This window comes from Lepidochelys kempii, chromosome 5 (genome assembly GCF_965140285.1).
Source record: "Lepidochelys kempii isolate rLepKem1 chromosome 5, rLepKem1.hap1, whole genome shotgun sequence".
Classification (NCBI taxonomy): Eukaryota; Metazoa; Chordata; order Testudines; family Cheloniidae; genus Lepidochelys; species Lepidochelys kempii.
The window spans coordinates 121,977,042-121,994,775 of NC_136384.1; the positions used below are offsets into that span (position 1 = coordinate 121,977,042).

At 45.8% G+C, this 17,734-nt stretch overlaps 1 protein-coding gene across 6 annotated transcripts in view; it reads right to left on the bottom strand.

Annotated features, from left to right (window-relative positions):
- Positions 1 to 17,734, bottom strand: part of LOC140911807 (PALM2-AKAP2 fusion protein) — a 188,144-nt gene that overhangs the window by 12,457 nt on the left and 157,953 nt on the right. For 4 of the 6 annotated variants that reach the window (XM_073345686.2, XM_073345689.2, XM_073345690.2 and 1 more), the window contains 2 exons: positions 4,919 to 5,097; positions 1,362 to 1,400 (listed from right to left, as the gene is read on the bottom strand). The exons of 1 other annotated variant lie outside the window; for it this stretch is intronic. In XM_073345686.2, the coding sequence (XP_073201787.2) occupies positions 1,362 to 1,400; positions 4,919 to 5,097 (218 nt within the window). The remainder of the gene's footprint in view (positions 1 to 1,361; positions 1,401 to 4,918; positions 5,098 to 17,734) is intronic. One more of the 6 variants, XM_073345688.2, reaches the window with a different exon arrangement.

Below are 17,734 nucleotides of genomic sequence, written 5' to 3' on the forward strand. Positions count from 1 at the left end.
CCTGCAGGATGAATGATTCAAATTCAACCCTTAAAAACATAGGAGGAGACAATGTTTGTGTTTTTGTGTATTTACATATATATGGGTAGAGATCAACAATGTAATCAACAGGTTTCAGAGTAACAGCCGTGTTAGTCTGTATTTGTAAAAAGAAAAGGAGTACACAAGTACTCACAAGTGCCACAAGTACTCCTTTTCTTAATGACAGGTTTCAGAGTAACAGCCGTGTTAGTCTGTATTCGCAAAAAGAAAAGGAGTACTTGTGGCACCTTAGAGACTAACCAAATAAATTGGTTAGTCTCTAAGGTGCCACAAGTACTCCTTTTCCTTTTCTTGATGTAATCAACAGTCCCTGTCTATGCTGTTTTCTGTTAATGCAGAGATCAAAAGAAATTCTTTACACTTAAATGAACTGCAAACCTAGGATATCCCTGTATTCATCTCTCTTTGAAATGTATAGCCAATCATCTGTGAATGGTGTAAAAACAGGCAATTGCCTTACGTGGATCTGTGTGGATAATTACCGCTTAGGAAATGAGTGTCTATTCCTCGTAGAGGGACTCCGAGCTGTCACAAGAAGGCCTGAGACTCTATAAAAAGGACTTGGATCCTGGTCCTGTCATCTCGGATCTGTTTGAGGCTTCATGCAGGGGAAGCCTAAGTCATAAGGACTGAGATCCCAGTGCTGACTGGACCACCCTGAATACAAACATTGGACTATATCCTGTGGACTCAATTCTGAAAGAACTCTTTGCAACTACAAAGCTCACCATCTCTGCTATGAATTTGAATCTCAGAACTGTACTCATGTCTGTGTGTATACTGATCTTTTAACCAATGCTCTCTCTCTCTTTTCTAATACATTTTAGTTTAGTTTATAAGAATTGGCTGTAACGTGTATTTGGGTAAGATCTGGAATATTCATTAACCTGGCAGGTAATGTGTCCGATCCTCTGGGATTGGTAGAACTTTTTATGATGAATAATATTTTCAGTAATCTTCATCATACTTGACTTGGGTATCTGGGTGGAGGCCTGAGGCTGGGTTACTTTAAGGGAACTCTGTTGTTGGCTTCTGGGTAACCAGTGAAGTATTACAGAAGCTGTTTTGTGCTGGCTTGGTAAATCTAAGTATTGGAATATCTACCAGCTTTTGGGATTGTCTGCCCCATTCTTTGCAGTTCACCCCAATTGAGTGACCTCAGTTGGCTCCCCTGGGGCCCCGGTCACACCCCCATACACATCCTCACCCCTATTTTGATGTGAAACAGCACTGACACGTAGCATGGAAATGCAAACTGAAACAACGTGCATTTGGAATGACCATGCAAGAGAAAGCAAAGATAAGCAGTTGAAAAGTACCTCGGAAGTAACCTTGTTAGACAGTAATTTAGAGGTGTACTGGTGGAAAGGAAAAGACCAGCATTAGTACATTGGACAGACGTGTTGAAGTTGGAAACAAAAAACAAAACAAAAAAACTGGAACCAGAACTTGAAGCAGTTTGGACCTGTTTAAAAGGTTAGTTTTTTAATGTATTTGTTTTTAAATGAAGCTGCTTAGCCAGTTGCCATCATGTTTACTCTTACTGGTCAAACTATTTCAGTCTTGCTGCTTGGCAGAGAATCAGGTACCCTCTTCCCATCGTCTCCCGCCCAGTGGCTTCTTCTTTGGAAGACACAGCTAGAGAAAGAGAATAACGTTTTCTCCCCTTATGCAGCGAAGTCTTTCAAATGGCAAATACACTGGATTTGGCCATTGGCAAAGCAGACTATGAAGGACAAAAGCTGACAATGCCTACAGGAGCTGCCATGTTGAGGATCAGCGCACTGAAATTAGAGCAAAACAAAGCGCCTTCTTGTGTCACTGGAGCAGGGCGCACCCAATGCCCTGATCCTGCAAACACCAACTTTCCTGTTATTTATTACGTGCTGCAGGATTTATGCATGTGTTCAATTTTAAGCACACAAATAGTCCTATCTAAATCTGAGGGTGGCTACTCCATATGTTAGTGTTTGTAGGACTGGAGTCTGTTCAGCTTTGCTCCCTTCTGTGTTAACCAGCAGAAAGGAGCATTTGACCCAAAAGAACTTATCTTCCAACCAGTTAGAAAGTCTCTCATTTTCCTTGTATTCACATGGTGAGCCGAGCCAGAGGCCTGCTCTACACGATCAGATTTTCAAAATGGCAGCTGCCTGTTTGCCTGTTAATTATGCTTTTTTCAGTATATTGTGGACACTTGAAAATGGTTCAGTTATTTGCTCTCGTATGTAATTAGATCCAGAGATTACTTTCTTTTGCCTGAAACTGCATTTTAAAGGCCTCTGCTGACAAATCAGAACTAGTGGTTGTTTAAATAATTATTGCTTAGCCTGGCACATAAAATATGGTCTCTAACTAAGGATTGCAAGCTTAGCATGGCAAAGCTACATCTTTATCTTGTAATTTCTTATTCCCCCCCTTCAGAAGTAGTTTACACAAGGGAAAAGGAAAATATAGGGAGGAGAAAAAAAACATTCCAGCTGTTTAGGGGAGGCTCATTCTGGTCTTACAAACAGAGCCCTATGATAGGATTTTAGACAAGCAGAAAGGGGAACATAAATACATTTAAAAAAAAAAATTTGGCTCCAGATGAGCTTCCAGAACATGAAAACTAAAATAAAACTGAGCCAGACTTTTAGGGGGGGGGGGGGTCAATCGGTGTAGCTCCTTTAACTTCAATGGAGCTACTCAATTTATCCCAGTGGAGGATCTGGTGCACAATTTGTTTGATGATGCTAATTGTATGGCAGTAAACATTCTAATTATCAGAGGCTTTTAATAGCGTTATCATCACTGAGCTGCCATGATATCCAGAGTTCTGTTTCTATGGCGTGATGCTCTTCATTTGGAACAAAGTTCTCAGTCAAGACACAGAAGCGCATTTCAAACACAAACAATCTTGGCCAACTTCTTTTCGAGAAGGCACCCGCACAACCCCACTGACGTCAATGGAGATGCACTGGTGTAACTGAACAGAGAGTCTGGCCCTCAGCATAATGACATCTCTACGAGAGCAGCAGCTACATAGTGAACCACATACAGCAGGGAACAATGTAATGACTGCAACAAAGAACTCCAGTCACAAGCCATTGCTTGGTAAGTCACCTGCACTCATCAGTGCTACAAGGAAAAGGGTATGCTGAGCGTGCAGTCCGTCTTTATCTCTTAGCAAAGCAACTTCTGAACAATTCCAAGATCTAAAGCAAAAAGGCTGATGGAAACAAACTCCGCAGTTATTAAGGCCACGTAAGGACTGACTCTCCTCTCCCTTATGCTGGTTTTACTTCACTAACTTAAATGAAGTTACTCCTGGTTTATACCCAGAGAAAGTGAGAGAAGAATGAGGTCCCAAATCTCTTGAATGAAAGGTCTGATAGCATCATTCAACAGGCACTAGCATAGCAATATACACAAGGGGGAAATCCTAACACCACCTAATGAAAACTATCCACTTGCACCCAGGGGGATCCAGCCCACTGGACAGGCAGAAGACACTGGTGAGTAACTCATTCTTGAGACACGTCCTCACTGTAGAAAGGCAACAAGCCAAGTTAGCAAAGTTTCTTGTGTCAGATGAAGTCCACGAAAGCAGGTGAGCTGAGAATACGCTCGCTTCCTACAGGGGAAGCCTGCTTACGGGCTTGATCCTGCTTCATAGAAATCAATGGCAGTTTTATTATTGACTTCAGTGGGAGCAGGCTCAGACCCTAACATCTGTCTGCATTTCAAACCCACTCTTCTACTTTGCATTAACTTACAACCAAACATGGAGTGGGATCCTTTTACATTTCACAGTTTCTAATCTGAAGTCTCATACACTGTTGATATAATGTTAAACACCAAAGATTAAAACTCAGCATATTCTGTGGGCTACTGTTCTCAGTGTAAACTTTAAAGACTATAGTCTTAACAGGGTTGTACCTCTAGCGGAAGTGCTTAGAAAGTGGTTTCCTTCGACTATGAACTACTTGGATTGGGATTGTTTTTCTTAAGTGTTTTGAAAGAGTCTGGCACATTGTGGGTGCTAGAGCAAATAAAAAACAACAATGGCCAATAGTAACCACTAACAATAATCATATACATGTAAGGGTTTATACTACCCATCTGTCCGATGCACACAGCATTTATACTCACAACAGTCACCTTTGTAAAGTCCCAGTGTAACGATGGGAGAACAGTTTGCTTACTGTAGCATCTGACAGTCATTAGCTGTGAAATTCATATCCATTTCCCTACTCTGATGACCATCTGAACATTAATGTTAGCAGTTCAAAAGCTTGAAGGTACCTACATGAAGAACTCAGAGCAGAATTTTTGTCCATTTCCCCTTTCTGCTTGTAGGAAAGAACAGACCAGACTCAATGGGAAACAGCATTCCGTCCACTGTAAGTCCAGGATCCCATTCCACAAGTTCCTAACCAGATCCTGGAGCAACCCAAGAGGATATTGTCCTCAGGAAATCCATCCTAGGTCTTACACTGAACCCAGAGTGTACTGGGATAGGACTCTGGGAGTCTAATGAGTGCTGGGTGAATACTTGTAGTGCACAAATATGAGCAATAAGGCTCATACTGCAGTTATGCAGTTCACTGCAGGCTTTCAGTGAACAGTGAATTCACCTGTGATTACAGAGGGCAACCAGGCATAGTTTATTATTATAGGATTGCCACTATGCTGTATTGATTTCCCCCCCCTTCAGATAAACTGATACTGGAGTGTTTTGTTTTAAAAAATTTTTTTTAAACATCTTTAAGGCACTCAGCGAGTCACTGTCAACGCAACACTTGATCTTTAAGAGGCCAGATGTTGTCCTATCAACCCCAGCAATCTGCCTGCAGTGAAACACACACTGAAGAGGGGAAGGGAAGAGTGTACTTACACTGCTGTCATCCATCCTCTCACGCCTCTTAGTTTTGTGTGTTTCATAATCCTCCATGAGGGTCTGCATCAAATTCTTGGGCCTCTGGGATCCTGCAGCCTCGTCAGGCAGTAAGTCAGACTGGGAGAGGGGACCTTCTGTTGTCGGGGATGGAGGAGGCCTGATCTTCTCTATCTTCCCTGAAACGACAGGAAGGGACCCCTTTCTAAATGGACAGATTCCCAAGTAGTTTCCAACTGAAGACACAAAGGGGGAACGCGTTGCAAAGGAACGAGTTGGAGCAATATATCCAGTGTGGACTGAACAGAGAGAAATTCTGAAACGTAGTCTATAAAATAATGTATCGAAACAAACACGGCCAAAGTGAATTTCAAGTTCCTCCTTTTCCCCCTCCCGGACCAGACTTGCACAAACATTTAAGTGATCTTATTTCATAACATCTAGCAAAGCTGTCAAGTGACATATATACATATCTACCCTACCACTGCTCATTACTAGAATCACCCCTCTCCCCCCGACCCCAATGTCTCATTTCTGTGCTCTGGACATACGTGAAAGCTTATGGAAATTGCTGGACTTGTTTTTATTGAATCAGACACTGAAAAAACTGCACAGTGTCACAGTGCAGAGGGTCCCAAACTGTGTTCCACGGAGCACAAGGGCTGTCCAGTTACATGGTTCTGGCTCCTTCTTGTTTCCAGCTGCTAAATTGCATGAAAAGAGATAAAAATACCTTAGATATATTTCCTAGTATTTCTTTCCCATGCAACCATGGGATTGTGAGTGGGAGGGGAAGGTGATCTGTGAAACACACTCTCAATTAAGATGTAATCCAGGCAATGGAAGAATTTGTGAACCCTATGTCCACTGGTTAGATGAAAAGACTGGGAGCCAGGATGAATTCAGGCTGTAGTTCTGACAGGACCGCTTGCTCACTAGGTGTGACTTAACTACCCTAGCTGGAGAACTGTGTACAAAGCAGGCACATGGGGAAGACTGATCATACAAGGAGACTATTGCAACTGCTCTGTATACTGTGAGACCCCCCCCCCCTTTTCCCCCTGATTCAGCTGTGGACCTGAGGCTTGCTATGATTCTATGATTCTACTTGATTCTATGATTCTCCAGGCTGGCAGATGCTGGGAGGTCTCCTGGGAAGAGAGGTTGTATCTTATGTCACCAGGCAGCGACTCCTCTGGCTGATTGAAGGGTAGTGTCAACAGGCTTGGAGGAAGCACTGTCTAGCCTTTCTCATCTGAAAGGACGAGGACCATGACTGCAAGCCTCAGGCGAGGAAACTGAAGAGCTTGGAAATAAGGACTTCAGGGCACAAGAAGAGGGAGGCCCCTTTTACAGGAAGCAAAACAAATAAAGGAGAATTCTTCTGTTTAAATCTAAATATAATCAGCTACAGTGGGAAAAGGAAATGTAGAAACAAAGTCACACTAACTTTCCCCTAGATGCGGAGGCTCTTTAAAACAAAACCACACACAGAAACAAATGGGGTTAATTAGAAGGACTGCGAATGGATTTTCAGTTGTTCCTTTGCTGAGACAAATCAAAAAGCGAGTAACTCACAGAACAAGTCATGGAAAGCTGCGGCCACCAGAGGTCCCACACAGCAAATCAATGCATGCTGTTTAGAATCTATAGGCTTTCTTTTTAAAGAAAGATGTGAACTCTGAGCAAAGCCCACAGACACCTTTAACAAGAAATCCCCTTGCTGGGCTTGTTTCATTTCTGACCCAAGGTGGAAAAACCCAACAACATTGATAGATACAATGTTACAAGTCTGGCTTAAATTTACAAATACTGAGAATCATCTGGAAACTCCACCCCCAAACCTACTGGAATGTCCCTAGAAATGGCAAAGGGTCTCTGAGGGTTGTGGGATTTTCTATGCCACGGGATCAGAGTCTCATCTTGAGTAACTCCACAGACATCACGGATTTGTCCTAACATAACAGAGCTCAGCATGAGGCCCTGTGGGTGCTGCACTCTCTGGTACAACAGTATGTGTTAGCTAGGGCTAGGGCTGTCCAAAAGAAGAGAATAAAAGCAACTCTCAACAACTGACGGAACTAATGGAAAATCGGGTCTGTGTTAAAAGTTAAAGGTTCAGGGCTTGATTTCCCCATTGCATTTGAATGCTGGTGTAAGTCTCTTGGGCACACACGTGTTCTGCAGGGATGAATCAGGCCCTCAGTGTTCCCAATAAGGCCTTTTGTGATTTCTCCATCAGGCATAAACACGCCGTCACCTTAGCAAACCCTCAGAGCTGTACAAAATGCTCATAACTGAAAGCGGCTCCTTCCACCCCCAAACAATCTCAATCTCTCCGCCTGCTGGAAAACCCTGCAAGGTGGAGGCTTTGGGGATCTGATCAGAATTAAACAAAAGAAACGTCTCCAGGTATTCCCCATCCAGGTGGGCCTGCCCCTCCCTTGCAAGGAGCCCTCCATAAAATCCGCAAAGCCACTTCAGTTTTCTCCTTCAAATCCCTCCTTAAAACTCTCCTTTGCAGTGATGCCTACACAAATCTTGACAACAGTTAGGCCGCTGGTCTGCTGTTACCACTGTCTATTTGTTTCCTTGCAGAATGTTGTCTGCATTCATCTGCTGTCTCTTATTTTATTCTTACATGGTAAGCTCTTTGGGGCAGGGACAGTCTTTTTGTTCTGTGTTTGTACAGCGCCTAGCACAATGGGGTCCTGGTCCATTACCAGGGCTTCAAGGTGCTACGATAATACAAATAATAAATTCCTATATTGCCACTAGGAGTCCGTCCAGGAAAGTGTACTGTTACATGTACATTTCACTGCAGTATCATCATTATTCCTGTATTCTAGATGGGGAGACTGAGACAAAGAGGTGCAGAGACTTGCCAAGGTCACACAGTAGCTTTTCCAGTCTTTTTAAAAAGCAATCCAAGAAATCCAGAAAGTGCGCACTGCTTGTGACCCGACAATAACAAACCAGAACAAAGGTATTTGCTGACACATGGGCCTGGGTTGCCAGCTAGCGCTCGCGTGACATGTTCAGTTCTTGTGTAAAGGCTGCAAAGTAAAATGGACAGGAATCTTGCTCCCAGACAAGAAACACGGGTGAGCCAACGAAGAGACTGGGAGTTAAAGGTTATGAGCTTGCTCCTGCTCCCATGGCAGAACTCCCACTGCCTTCAAGGGAAATGGGATCAAGCACTCAGGGTGCATGCAAAATTGCTATCCAAATCGCAGCCTTGACATATCTCCCTTTGAATATATATTGTATTCCCGAAAACCCATAATGCCTCCTTTGGAAGGCCATCAAGAAAGGGCAGAGAGCAACCATGATAAACCCCTCTCTTCAGAGTTATGTTTCTTGGTCTTGTCAACAGGAAAATATGCTGAGGTTCAGCGGTGGCTGTGATGATGGCTGACCCCCAGATTCCTGGAACTGAAGGAAGTTACTGGAAAATGATTTCTCTCCCCCTCTCATTTCAGTCTCTGGGCAGCTGCGCTTCCTGTCTCACGCACTCTTTGGAGGGTGGGGGAAGCTCTCATATATGCTCTTCCAGGGCCCATAGGAGGGTACTCAGCTGACACAACAGAATTGCTGTTCCTTCCAAGTTTGGTACTAGTAGGATGTTTCCTGGGATGCCTGTGCCAAGCCAAGGGGCATTAGGAGCTGAGAGACCCTTTCATCAGTCTCCAAACCTCTGCATGGCTCTGGGGAGAAATGTGAGCCTTGGTGAAGGAGCCCTCTCCCCTCCCTGGTTCTCCTCTGGGATCAGGGAACTGTTCTTCCCTCCCCAACCCTCGACAGTGGTGAGCAACAGAAGATTGGATTGCCCTCATCTTCCCTCACAGGATTAGGGAGCCCAGAGGGTGGAGCAGCAGGTGTTTGGGTTCTTCGCTCCCTGGGATTCCTCTGCAGGTCCCAGGGAGGAGTTTAGGAGCCAGGATGCCTTACACCTCAATAGTGCTGCTAAAGAGGTCAGTCAGTGCGAGTGCACAGAAGAGTGGGAGGGTGGGGCACCAAGGGGGGGCCCAAGCAAATTACATTCTGCTGCTCCTAGCCCCATCCACTCTCCCTTGCTGAGAAGGCCCTTAGAAACAGGGAAGCAATATATTTGGTATATTAAACCAGGATAAACTATTTCATGGGTGTCCTGTGACAAACGGGACTATGTTGAAATTAGTCAATTTAAAAATAAAGTTCAAGTTGACACTGTCCCAAACATAAAAAAAATTATTTCCAAAGCACCAAAAGCAATCACCTCACAACAGTGGATCTCTGGTCTAATATCTTTTAGATCAGTAATGTTTCCGGCCTATATTTTCCCTCACATGACTTAACACGGGACAAATTGTTTAACTTCGATATAGCCTTTAACAATGAAAACCGGACAACAGAAATAAGATGCAGGATGAGATTATCCGCACTGTTTCTACCAGGAGCAAATAGTGTCAGCCACATTATAAACTTCTGAAAACCAGGACTGATGATGATAATGCTGACAGAACCTGACCATTGGCAGTGCTATTGGAGACCAGTGTAGTTTAGGGAGGCAGGGTGTCACGTCTCCCCTGTAAACACATGAATGCCTCCCGTCGCTGTAGCAAGTGTCTTGTCTACGCTACAGTGCTATAGTGCTGCAGCTGGGTGCTGTAGTGTAGACAAGCCCTTAACCAAATTCTGCCCCTGCCTTGGTCTGCAGCACAAAGCCAGCTGTGTTCAATGGCTGCAGATCCTTACCCTGATGCTGAGGGAGAGTGTCCCTTCCTTTCACAGCTACAAACCTCTCCTCTGAGACCAAGTCCGTGACTCATGGTTATGGCCCCTGCAGAAGTCACGGATTCTGTGACTTTCCACGACCTCCGTGACTTCTGCGGGGGCCAGTGTGGCTGATCTCAGGGCTGCCCACGCAGCTGGCTCTGGGGCCAGCAACACCAGCCACTGCTCAAGTGTCCTAGGCAGTGGTCCCTGGTCTGCCGGAGCAGCTCCAGTCCCTGGCCAGCCAGCTGCAGTCCATGGCCCCCAGCAGCTGGTGTTACTGGCCCTGGGAGCCCCTCCCATATCGTCTCCCCCCAGCACTCTCCCCACCTCAAGATTTAAAACACAGGTATTTTTAGTATAAGTCATGGAGAGGTCACGGGCCGTGAATTTTTGTTTACTGCCTGTAACCTGTGCATGACTTTTATTAAAAATACCTGTGACTAAATCGTAGCCTTACGCATGGTCCCTATCTGCCTTATATAATGTGGGATGCCTTCGGAGACAGTGCAGTGCTGTTGTCCCAGCAGATGAGGGTTCCCCATGTGTGAACAACAGCAGGACGACTGACTGGGTCATACGCCCCACTGAGTGTGCTCCGAGTCGACAGTGCTGAAAGGGTTTCATTGTGCAGCCTACGCAAGTCTGCTCCTAAGCTCTTCACTACTCTATGGAGTTTGGTTCCAAGCGACGAGTCCTCCCTGTCCCATCTCTGGCCATGGTTTCTCTGTTGGCCTCATCCCATGACTCCCACCTTAACTGTGGTTCACCTGCTGCATTCCAAATCTGAACTGAAATAGTTATTCCTGTAGTAGTAGCTGTCACACTTGTCCCAGGGCCTTAGGGCTTGAACCTACACTCATTGAAATCAACAGCAAAGCTCCCATTAGAAACATAAGGTGATAAGAATGGCCATACAGGGTCAAACCAATGGTCCATCTAGCCCAGTATCCTGTGTTCTGACAGTGGCCGATACCAGATCCTTCCGAACGAATGAACAGAACAGGGCAATTATCAAGTCACCCTCCCTCATCCAGTCCCAGCATCTGACAATCAGAGATTTAGGGACACCCAGATCATGGGGTTGCATGCCTGACCATCTTGGCTGATAGCCATTGATGGAACTGTTCTCCATGAATTTGTCTAGTTCTTTTTGAACCCAGTTCTACTTTTGACATTCACAACATCCTCTGGCAAAGAGTTCCACAGGTTTACTGTGTGGTATGTGAAGAAATACTTCCTTCTGTTTGTTTTAAACCTGCTGCCTATTCATTTCCTTGGTTGACCCTGGTTCTTGTGTTATATGAAGGGCTAAACAGCACTTCCTTGTTCACTTTCTCCATCCCATTCATGATTTTAGAGACCTCTGTCATAACCCCCCTCAGTCCTCTCTTTTCTAAGATGAACAGTACCAGTCTTTTTAATTCCCCCTCATATGACAGCTGTTCCATACTCCTAATTATTTTTATTGTCCTTCTCTGCACTTTTTCCAGTTCGAATATATCTTTGTTGACATGGGGCAACCAGAACTGTATTGACTTTAAAGGTGAAGGATCAGGGCCTTAATGCACTTTACTTTGCTTCTGTAAGTCCCAGAATTTGCCATGTTATTTGACAGTGTAAAGGTGTGGGCAGTCCCTGCGCACAACCCTTGTGGTCTCATGTGGTGGTATAATTGTTCTCACCTTAATTCCCCCTGCTTGGGGTGGCAAGAGGTTTGCTTTAACAGCCCAGGTGAAAGAAGAAGCCAATACACACTAAGAAAATAGCATATCCTCTTTTAACAAGGCTCCAGGACAATTACAGAAGCAATTACAGCTCATATGGTCCTGGCCCTAGAGCCCTCGATCAGCTCCCACAAAAGTCCACAGTCCAAAGCCTTTGGTTAGGTTGGTCTCCTAGAGCCTGAGAGAAAACCACCACTACTCACTGCAGCCTGTGTGTCTTCTACTTCCCTCTCAGCAAGCATCCTCTTCAGGTTTATATAGCCCACCTCTAGGGTGGAGTGGGGCCTCCTTGATTGCAACCCCAGCCTGTCCCTTAAAGGGGTAATACACTCCTTCACAAACAGGAAAATTCTCTCTTCCATTTTAAGTGCACTGTGTCCACCCAGTGGGCGTGCTGTGAAATAGTGAGGAATGAAAGGAAGGCAGAGGAGAAACTCCACGGATAGAATTGGCACTTGAGACAAATTCAGTAGCCACCATTAGGAAGGCTGCAGCTACCAACAGCCACCAAACAATAACACCTGAGATACTAAGTGTGGGAGGGCGGGTGCGTGTGTGTGTGTGTGTACATACAGGAAACAGCTGTATTAACTGCATAGAAGCTGTTGTCTTGTTTTACAGTAACCGTTACACACGAGGAAAACCATTTCAACAGAAGCTATTTCAACAAAACGGCTTGTTGCAGGATTTTTTTTTTTTTTTTTTTTGCTTCTTTTGAATCAGTTTTCCTCATGGATTGTGGTTGCCATTAAAAAGGCAAATTTGCCAACAGTTAATAGACAGTTACCATCCTTCTTTCTTATTCTTTGAACTGGAGTAAATGACTGCACCACACCCAGGGCCTCAGAAATACCTAGAAGTGCAATCTGCATTCTGACTGCATCCGATCCCTAGCACCTGGCCAAACACCACAGCTGGGACAGCTGCAGTTGAGCCCTCATTTTTGAGTTATGCATGTACGAAACAAATGCATCTCCCTTTCTTTTTGAAGGGATGTATATTTTGGCTCCTGATCTTCCCTGCCCCACGTTTGCACTAATAATAAAATGACTCATCCAATTTTGTTGAGACTTCCCCCCTTCCCTTGCCTCCAAATTAATCTTTGGTGTGAGAGTGAAATTGAGAAATGTCAGCTGGACAGTAATTTATCTGAGGGGAAAAAAGTGGGGGGGAGGGGAGAGAGAAAAAGAGGTTTTAGACTGAAGTGGTTTTTCTATGTAGGCTTATGGTAGCTGTGATGGCTGTTTCCCTGGCAAAGAAAAGTTCCCAAGCTCAGATTTCTCAACACTTTAGGGAAGTAATTATCTCATATTTAGTGAAAGTACAATCATCATTAGCATTTAAAACCAACAGTCATAGACTTGGGTTTTCATTCTGTACTGAAATCTTCCAAACAAGTTAAAAACAGTCTTTGCAGTTCATTTCTAAGGAGGATTAATTAGCAAGGGAATTCACAAAAAGAAAGGTGTTTAACACCAGCTGGGCCGGCTCTTGGATTTTTGCCACCCCAAACAAAAAAAATTTTGGTCGCCCCTGCTTTTTTTTTGTGCCCCCCTACCTCAACTCCGCCCCTTCCCCAAATCCCTGGACCCGCCTCCTCCCCCAGGCATACTGCATTCCCCCCCCCCATTGCTTCCTGCGGCTCCCTCCTGCCCCCGCAACCCTCCGCCCTAGCTCACCTCCGCTCCTCCTGCTCCCCTGAACCTGCCGCCGCTCCGCGTCTCCCCCCTCTCCGGCCAGGGAGAGGCAGCGCGTTCAGGGGAGCAGGAGGAGCAGAGGTGAGCAAGGGTGGGGGGAGCACAGGAAGTAGTGGGGGGGGTAGAGGAACCGCTCCCCGCCCCAGCTCACCTCTGCTCCACCCCCGCCGCCGCCTCCACGCGCCGCTGCTTGGCTTCTCCCCCGCTGCCTCCCAGGCTTGCCTCTTGAAACGGCAAGCCTGGGAGGCAGTGGGGAGCAGGTGGAAGTGGAGCGGAGGCGAGCTGGGGGCAGATTTCTAGGGGTGGCATGGCCGGCGCCAGAATGTCACTCCTAGAAATGTGTCGCCCCAAGCACCTGCTTGTTTTGCTGGTGCCTAGAGTCGGCCCTGCACATCAGATACAGCTGAGTTTTTGCATCCAAGGGAGAAAGATACAACTTGCTTTCTGCCTCGTGAACATCAACAAGGAACATAAATGGCAGCTTAGGGAAAGCTATGATTACCATGAGGCATCAGTCACATCCTGTTAGGGATTTCCCATAATCACTGATGAAACATCTGGTACACAGAGATGGTTTTGCTCTAATCAGCTTTCTCACTAAAAGTTGTACAAAAGCCCTAGCAGAATAAAACCTTGTGACTCATTTAATTATTTGACAGCTCGAATACCCATATCCTTCTATGGACAGCATGGTCAAGGTCAGAGAAAGGAATGTACATTTACAATGATGCTCATAAGAAATGTGTGAAAGATGCAGAAAGCAATTATCTTGTAACAACACAAACCAGAGTTTCAAAGCTCAGCATCCAATCCAGAGCACAGTTGGGGCATGGCCTGCATTTCTGGGTCACAGCCTATATGATGTTGTATGATTTGCTAGTGCTTTTTGGGGAGCGACCCTGGCACTGCTGCTGGTGCCCTTCAAAAGGGGGAGCAACATACTTTGGAGAGGAGGCAGGGTAAAGTGAAGAGTGACTTCTTTAATTTATAGAAAGTTTTTTTTTTTTTGAAATTGCACCTTCAACCTGAGGGAGTCCATAACGCTACACAAGCTGCATGCATCCAGCACCAATGAAATGCAGCCACCTCTGGGGTGGGGAGTGGGACATGGTGGTGCGGGGGGCGGGGGGTCTATTTGGATTAAGAACACCAGGCCCCTTATTTTACAAAGAGGCCCCTGCAGTGGAAACAGGACCTCACCCAAATTAGCTGCATGCAACTTCATATATCATTCCTGGAAGCAGTATTGCCAATCCCAAGCATCGAAAAATCGTGAGTCAGGCTCTGCAGTATCATGAGATGGGTTAAACATCATGAGCTTTTATAAAAATGTCGGGGTTCTTTTCATTTTCCTGTTGTTCCTTCAGAGGTCAAAGCTGTGACCTTTACAAAAAAAGGTGAACTTCTTTTATAATCATATGACTCAAGGAGCTGGGGCTTTCAAAAAACCACCTCAGCTGAAGATCTGCTCCACCTAAGCCAATGGCAAAAAAACCTCTACTTCAATGAGGCCAGGATTTCACCCCAGGTATTGTAAGAGTTGACAGCATTGTAGAAGGGCGAAGGTCTGAGCTAACCTCGCCTGGGTTATATGCCTTTCATTCACAGTTGCCAACTTTCACGCAGTAAATAAGGACCCCGACTTTCACAATAAGCCAAAAATCAAGCTAATCCCATTTCAAAACAAGGCAAAAACAAGCCAATCCCTAAGAACCCCAACACTCTTTGTGACTAGATCCCCCCGGCCTGCAGTCTGGGATGGTGGTGGGCCTGCTGTACACCCCTGACTCTCTCCTCCCCTTGCCCCTGCTTGCCGGGAGCCGATCAAAAAAAAGGAAGCAACAAGCCACAACAAGCAACAAGCCAAAAACTAGCCAACAAGCAACTCACAAGCCACTTAAACCAAGAATAAGCCCAATTTCTGCGGTTTTTTCGCGGGTTTGGCACGTCTGCTTTAGTTCAGGAATGTGCAGGGCCTGATTCTAATTTACACTAAGGCCTATTTACATCATTCTGCCAGTGTAAGTTACATTGACTCCCACTTTTCAGGCCCCTTTACACTGTTAAAGTGGTATAAAGTGGCCTAAGTGTAAATGGTCCAGGGCATTTAAAACCTGATTTAGATCACCCAAGCTCCCCGCCTCCCCAAACATTGTAAGACTTAGAGCGTAGGTGAGCAAGAGGCAAGGCTGTTGTTTCAACAAGAGTGCTTCAATCAAGATGTTTGTTATTTACTCAAGACCCAAACGTATCTTAGGGTCCATAAAGAACCTACAAAGAATTTACAATCTAACGAAGAAGACAATTTTCATGGAAAATGAAGTGAAAAGCAATAGTGCACTCTTTCAAAAATGACTATGTTAATCTAGATCAGCAGTTCTCAACCTGTGGCCCAATTAGCACACAGCTGCAGCCCAGCTGTGTGCTTAAAAAAAAATTCAAAATTTGCCACGCTGGTCTGGCGGGGGCAGGCTTGGTGTAGGGGGAGAGTAAGGCAGCCTGCAGGAGCGCTGCTGCCAGCAGGGGGCTGGTGAGTACCTCAGGGGCAGGAGAGAGTGAGTCTGTGGGTAGGTTTGGAGAGGGAGAGGTACTGGAATTAAGAGATTTGCCGGGGTGCTGCAGCACCCCCAGGTTTTAGGTGGGGCTCAGCTCCAGGGATTGGGTCCAGCTGCCTGTCCCCTCGTTGGAGGGGAGAGAGGTTCAAGTCTGGCTGTGGGCTGCCCAGCCCCTCGCAGTGGGGTCCCACGGTCTGGCTGCCTGGCCCCAGGCGTGGGGTCCAAGTCCAGCTGCCAAGGTCCGGCTGCCTGGCCCCAGGCGGTGGGGTCTGGGTCCAGCTGCTGGCTACCTGGCCAGTGCTGCAAGGTACGGGTCCGGCTGCCTGGCCCTGTGCCTCGGGGTCCCAGGGTCTGGCTGCTCAGCCCACCCAGTGGGGTCCTGGGGTCAGGCTACGGCCATCCGACTCCGCACAGGGGGTGGTGTGTGGGGGTGTGTGTATGTGTCTGTCCGTTCCCCAGCTGTCCGGCCCAGGGCTCTGCTCCTGGCCCCACTCGGGCAGGGGGGCTAGACATAAGGGATTGTAGAGGGGCTTTCGGGGGGGCCTCTGTGGTTCTCAGCGTGTGGCCCACGTAACAGCCAACAATGATAAACAAGTTGAGAATCACTGATCGAGATAAGTAAGTTTCCAGCCAGTAAAGTAGTGAGTTTGCAACTTCTGAGGAGAACGACACAGAATGCAAATGTGTTTCCTATTTCCTCTGCCAGATATTGTGTAAAATTAAATGTAAAACCCCTTTCACTTCTACCTGCTGTACAACAGAGAGACCATGGAAAATCCACTGTCAATATATATTGTCCCCCCCCCACCCTCCCAGCATGCTGTACATACCAACTAGGAAATTTATCCAGCTAGACCTGGTAGAAGGAACTCTATGCTGCAAGCATATTACGTTATTATACCAGGTACTCACTGGATTTTATGCTGCTTCTCCCAAGATTGCAAAAAACCGATGACAGCACCTTGAGTCTGTGGGCTAAGAGGGCAAGAAAAACTAGGATGACCTGTAGGGATTCATCCTGAAACACCAACATCAAGTGCGCTATGCTGATTTATACCAGCTGAGGATTCAGTCCATGCTGGTTAAAATACAGCTGATCATGTGCCTTTCAATGCGATTTTGCCAGAGTTCTTTTCATATCTTTGTTTGGGGAGATGCTTATGCATTGGGGTGGATTAACTGCCCCCAAGGAACCATCAATTCCCAGCAATGCCGCCTATAACAGAGGCCTGATCGAGCAACGCGGGCTGTGCCAAAGGACCCGAGATCTTTCTTGAACTTTCAGTGCTAAGACACGCTTAGAGAAACCTGTCCAAACTGGCTCATTCCAAATATAAATGTCATCTTCCCATAAAAATATAATTTATATTTGGCATCTCAACATTAAAAACAGGGTAAGTATTTGTTGCCTGGAAAAATAAGAGTAAGAGAAACACACACTTTTCCAGCTGCACTATTCAAATAAATATTAGATTCAGCAGTCTTCCCAAAATTACTTACAAATGAAATAGTGGCAAAGAGTCCACTTCGTCGGAAAGCTTATGCTCCAATACGTCTGTTAGTCTATAAGGTGCCACAAGACTCTTTGCCACTTTTACAGATCCAGACTAACACGACTATCCGTCTGATACCTTACAAATGAAATGCAACCAGCTCCAACCGCATTTCTCCCACCTGGAGCTGAAACCACAGCGGTTCTTCAAGGCAGGGGCCAACATGTCTTATCGTGTGTGGTGTTATCATAGTCTTTGATATAGGTTAGTCAAACAAGTTACTGAGATCACTACAGGGGTAACTGAATGAAATTCTATGGCCTATGCTATGCAGGATATAAGACCAGAGGATTTAATGGTCCCGGCTGCCTTAAAACCTCAGAAACTTTGTTGAGTCTTTAAAATTAATGGGCAATATCCTCTGCTGGTATAAACTGTCATAACTCCTTTGGAGCAAACAGAGTGAGGACAATTGACACCAGTCGAGGATCTGGTCCCACATTTTAGCACATGCGATAACAAACCCTGGAGTGTCATAGGGCAAAATATTCTATTTGGTTCAATTTATGGAGTTTCCTCTCCGTATTGT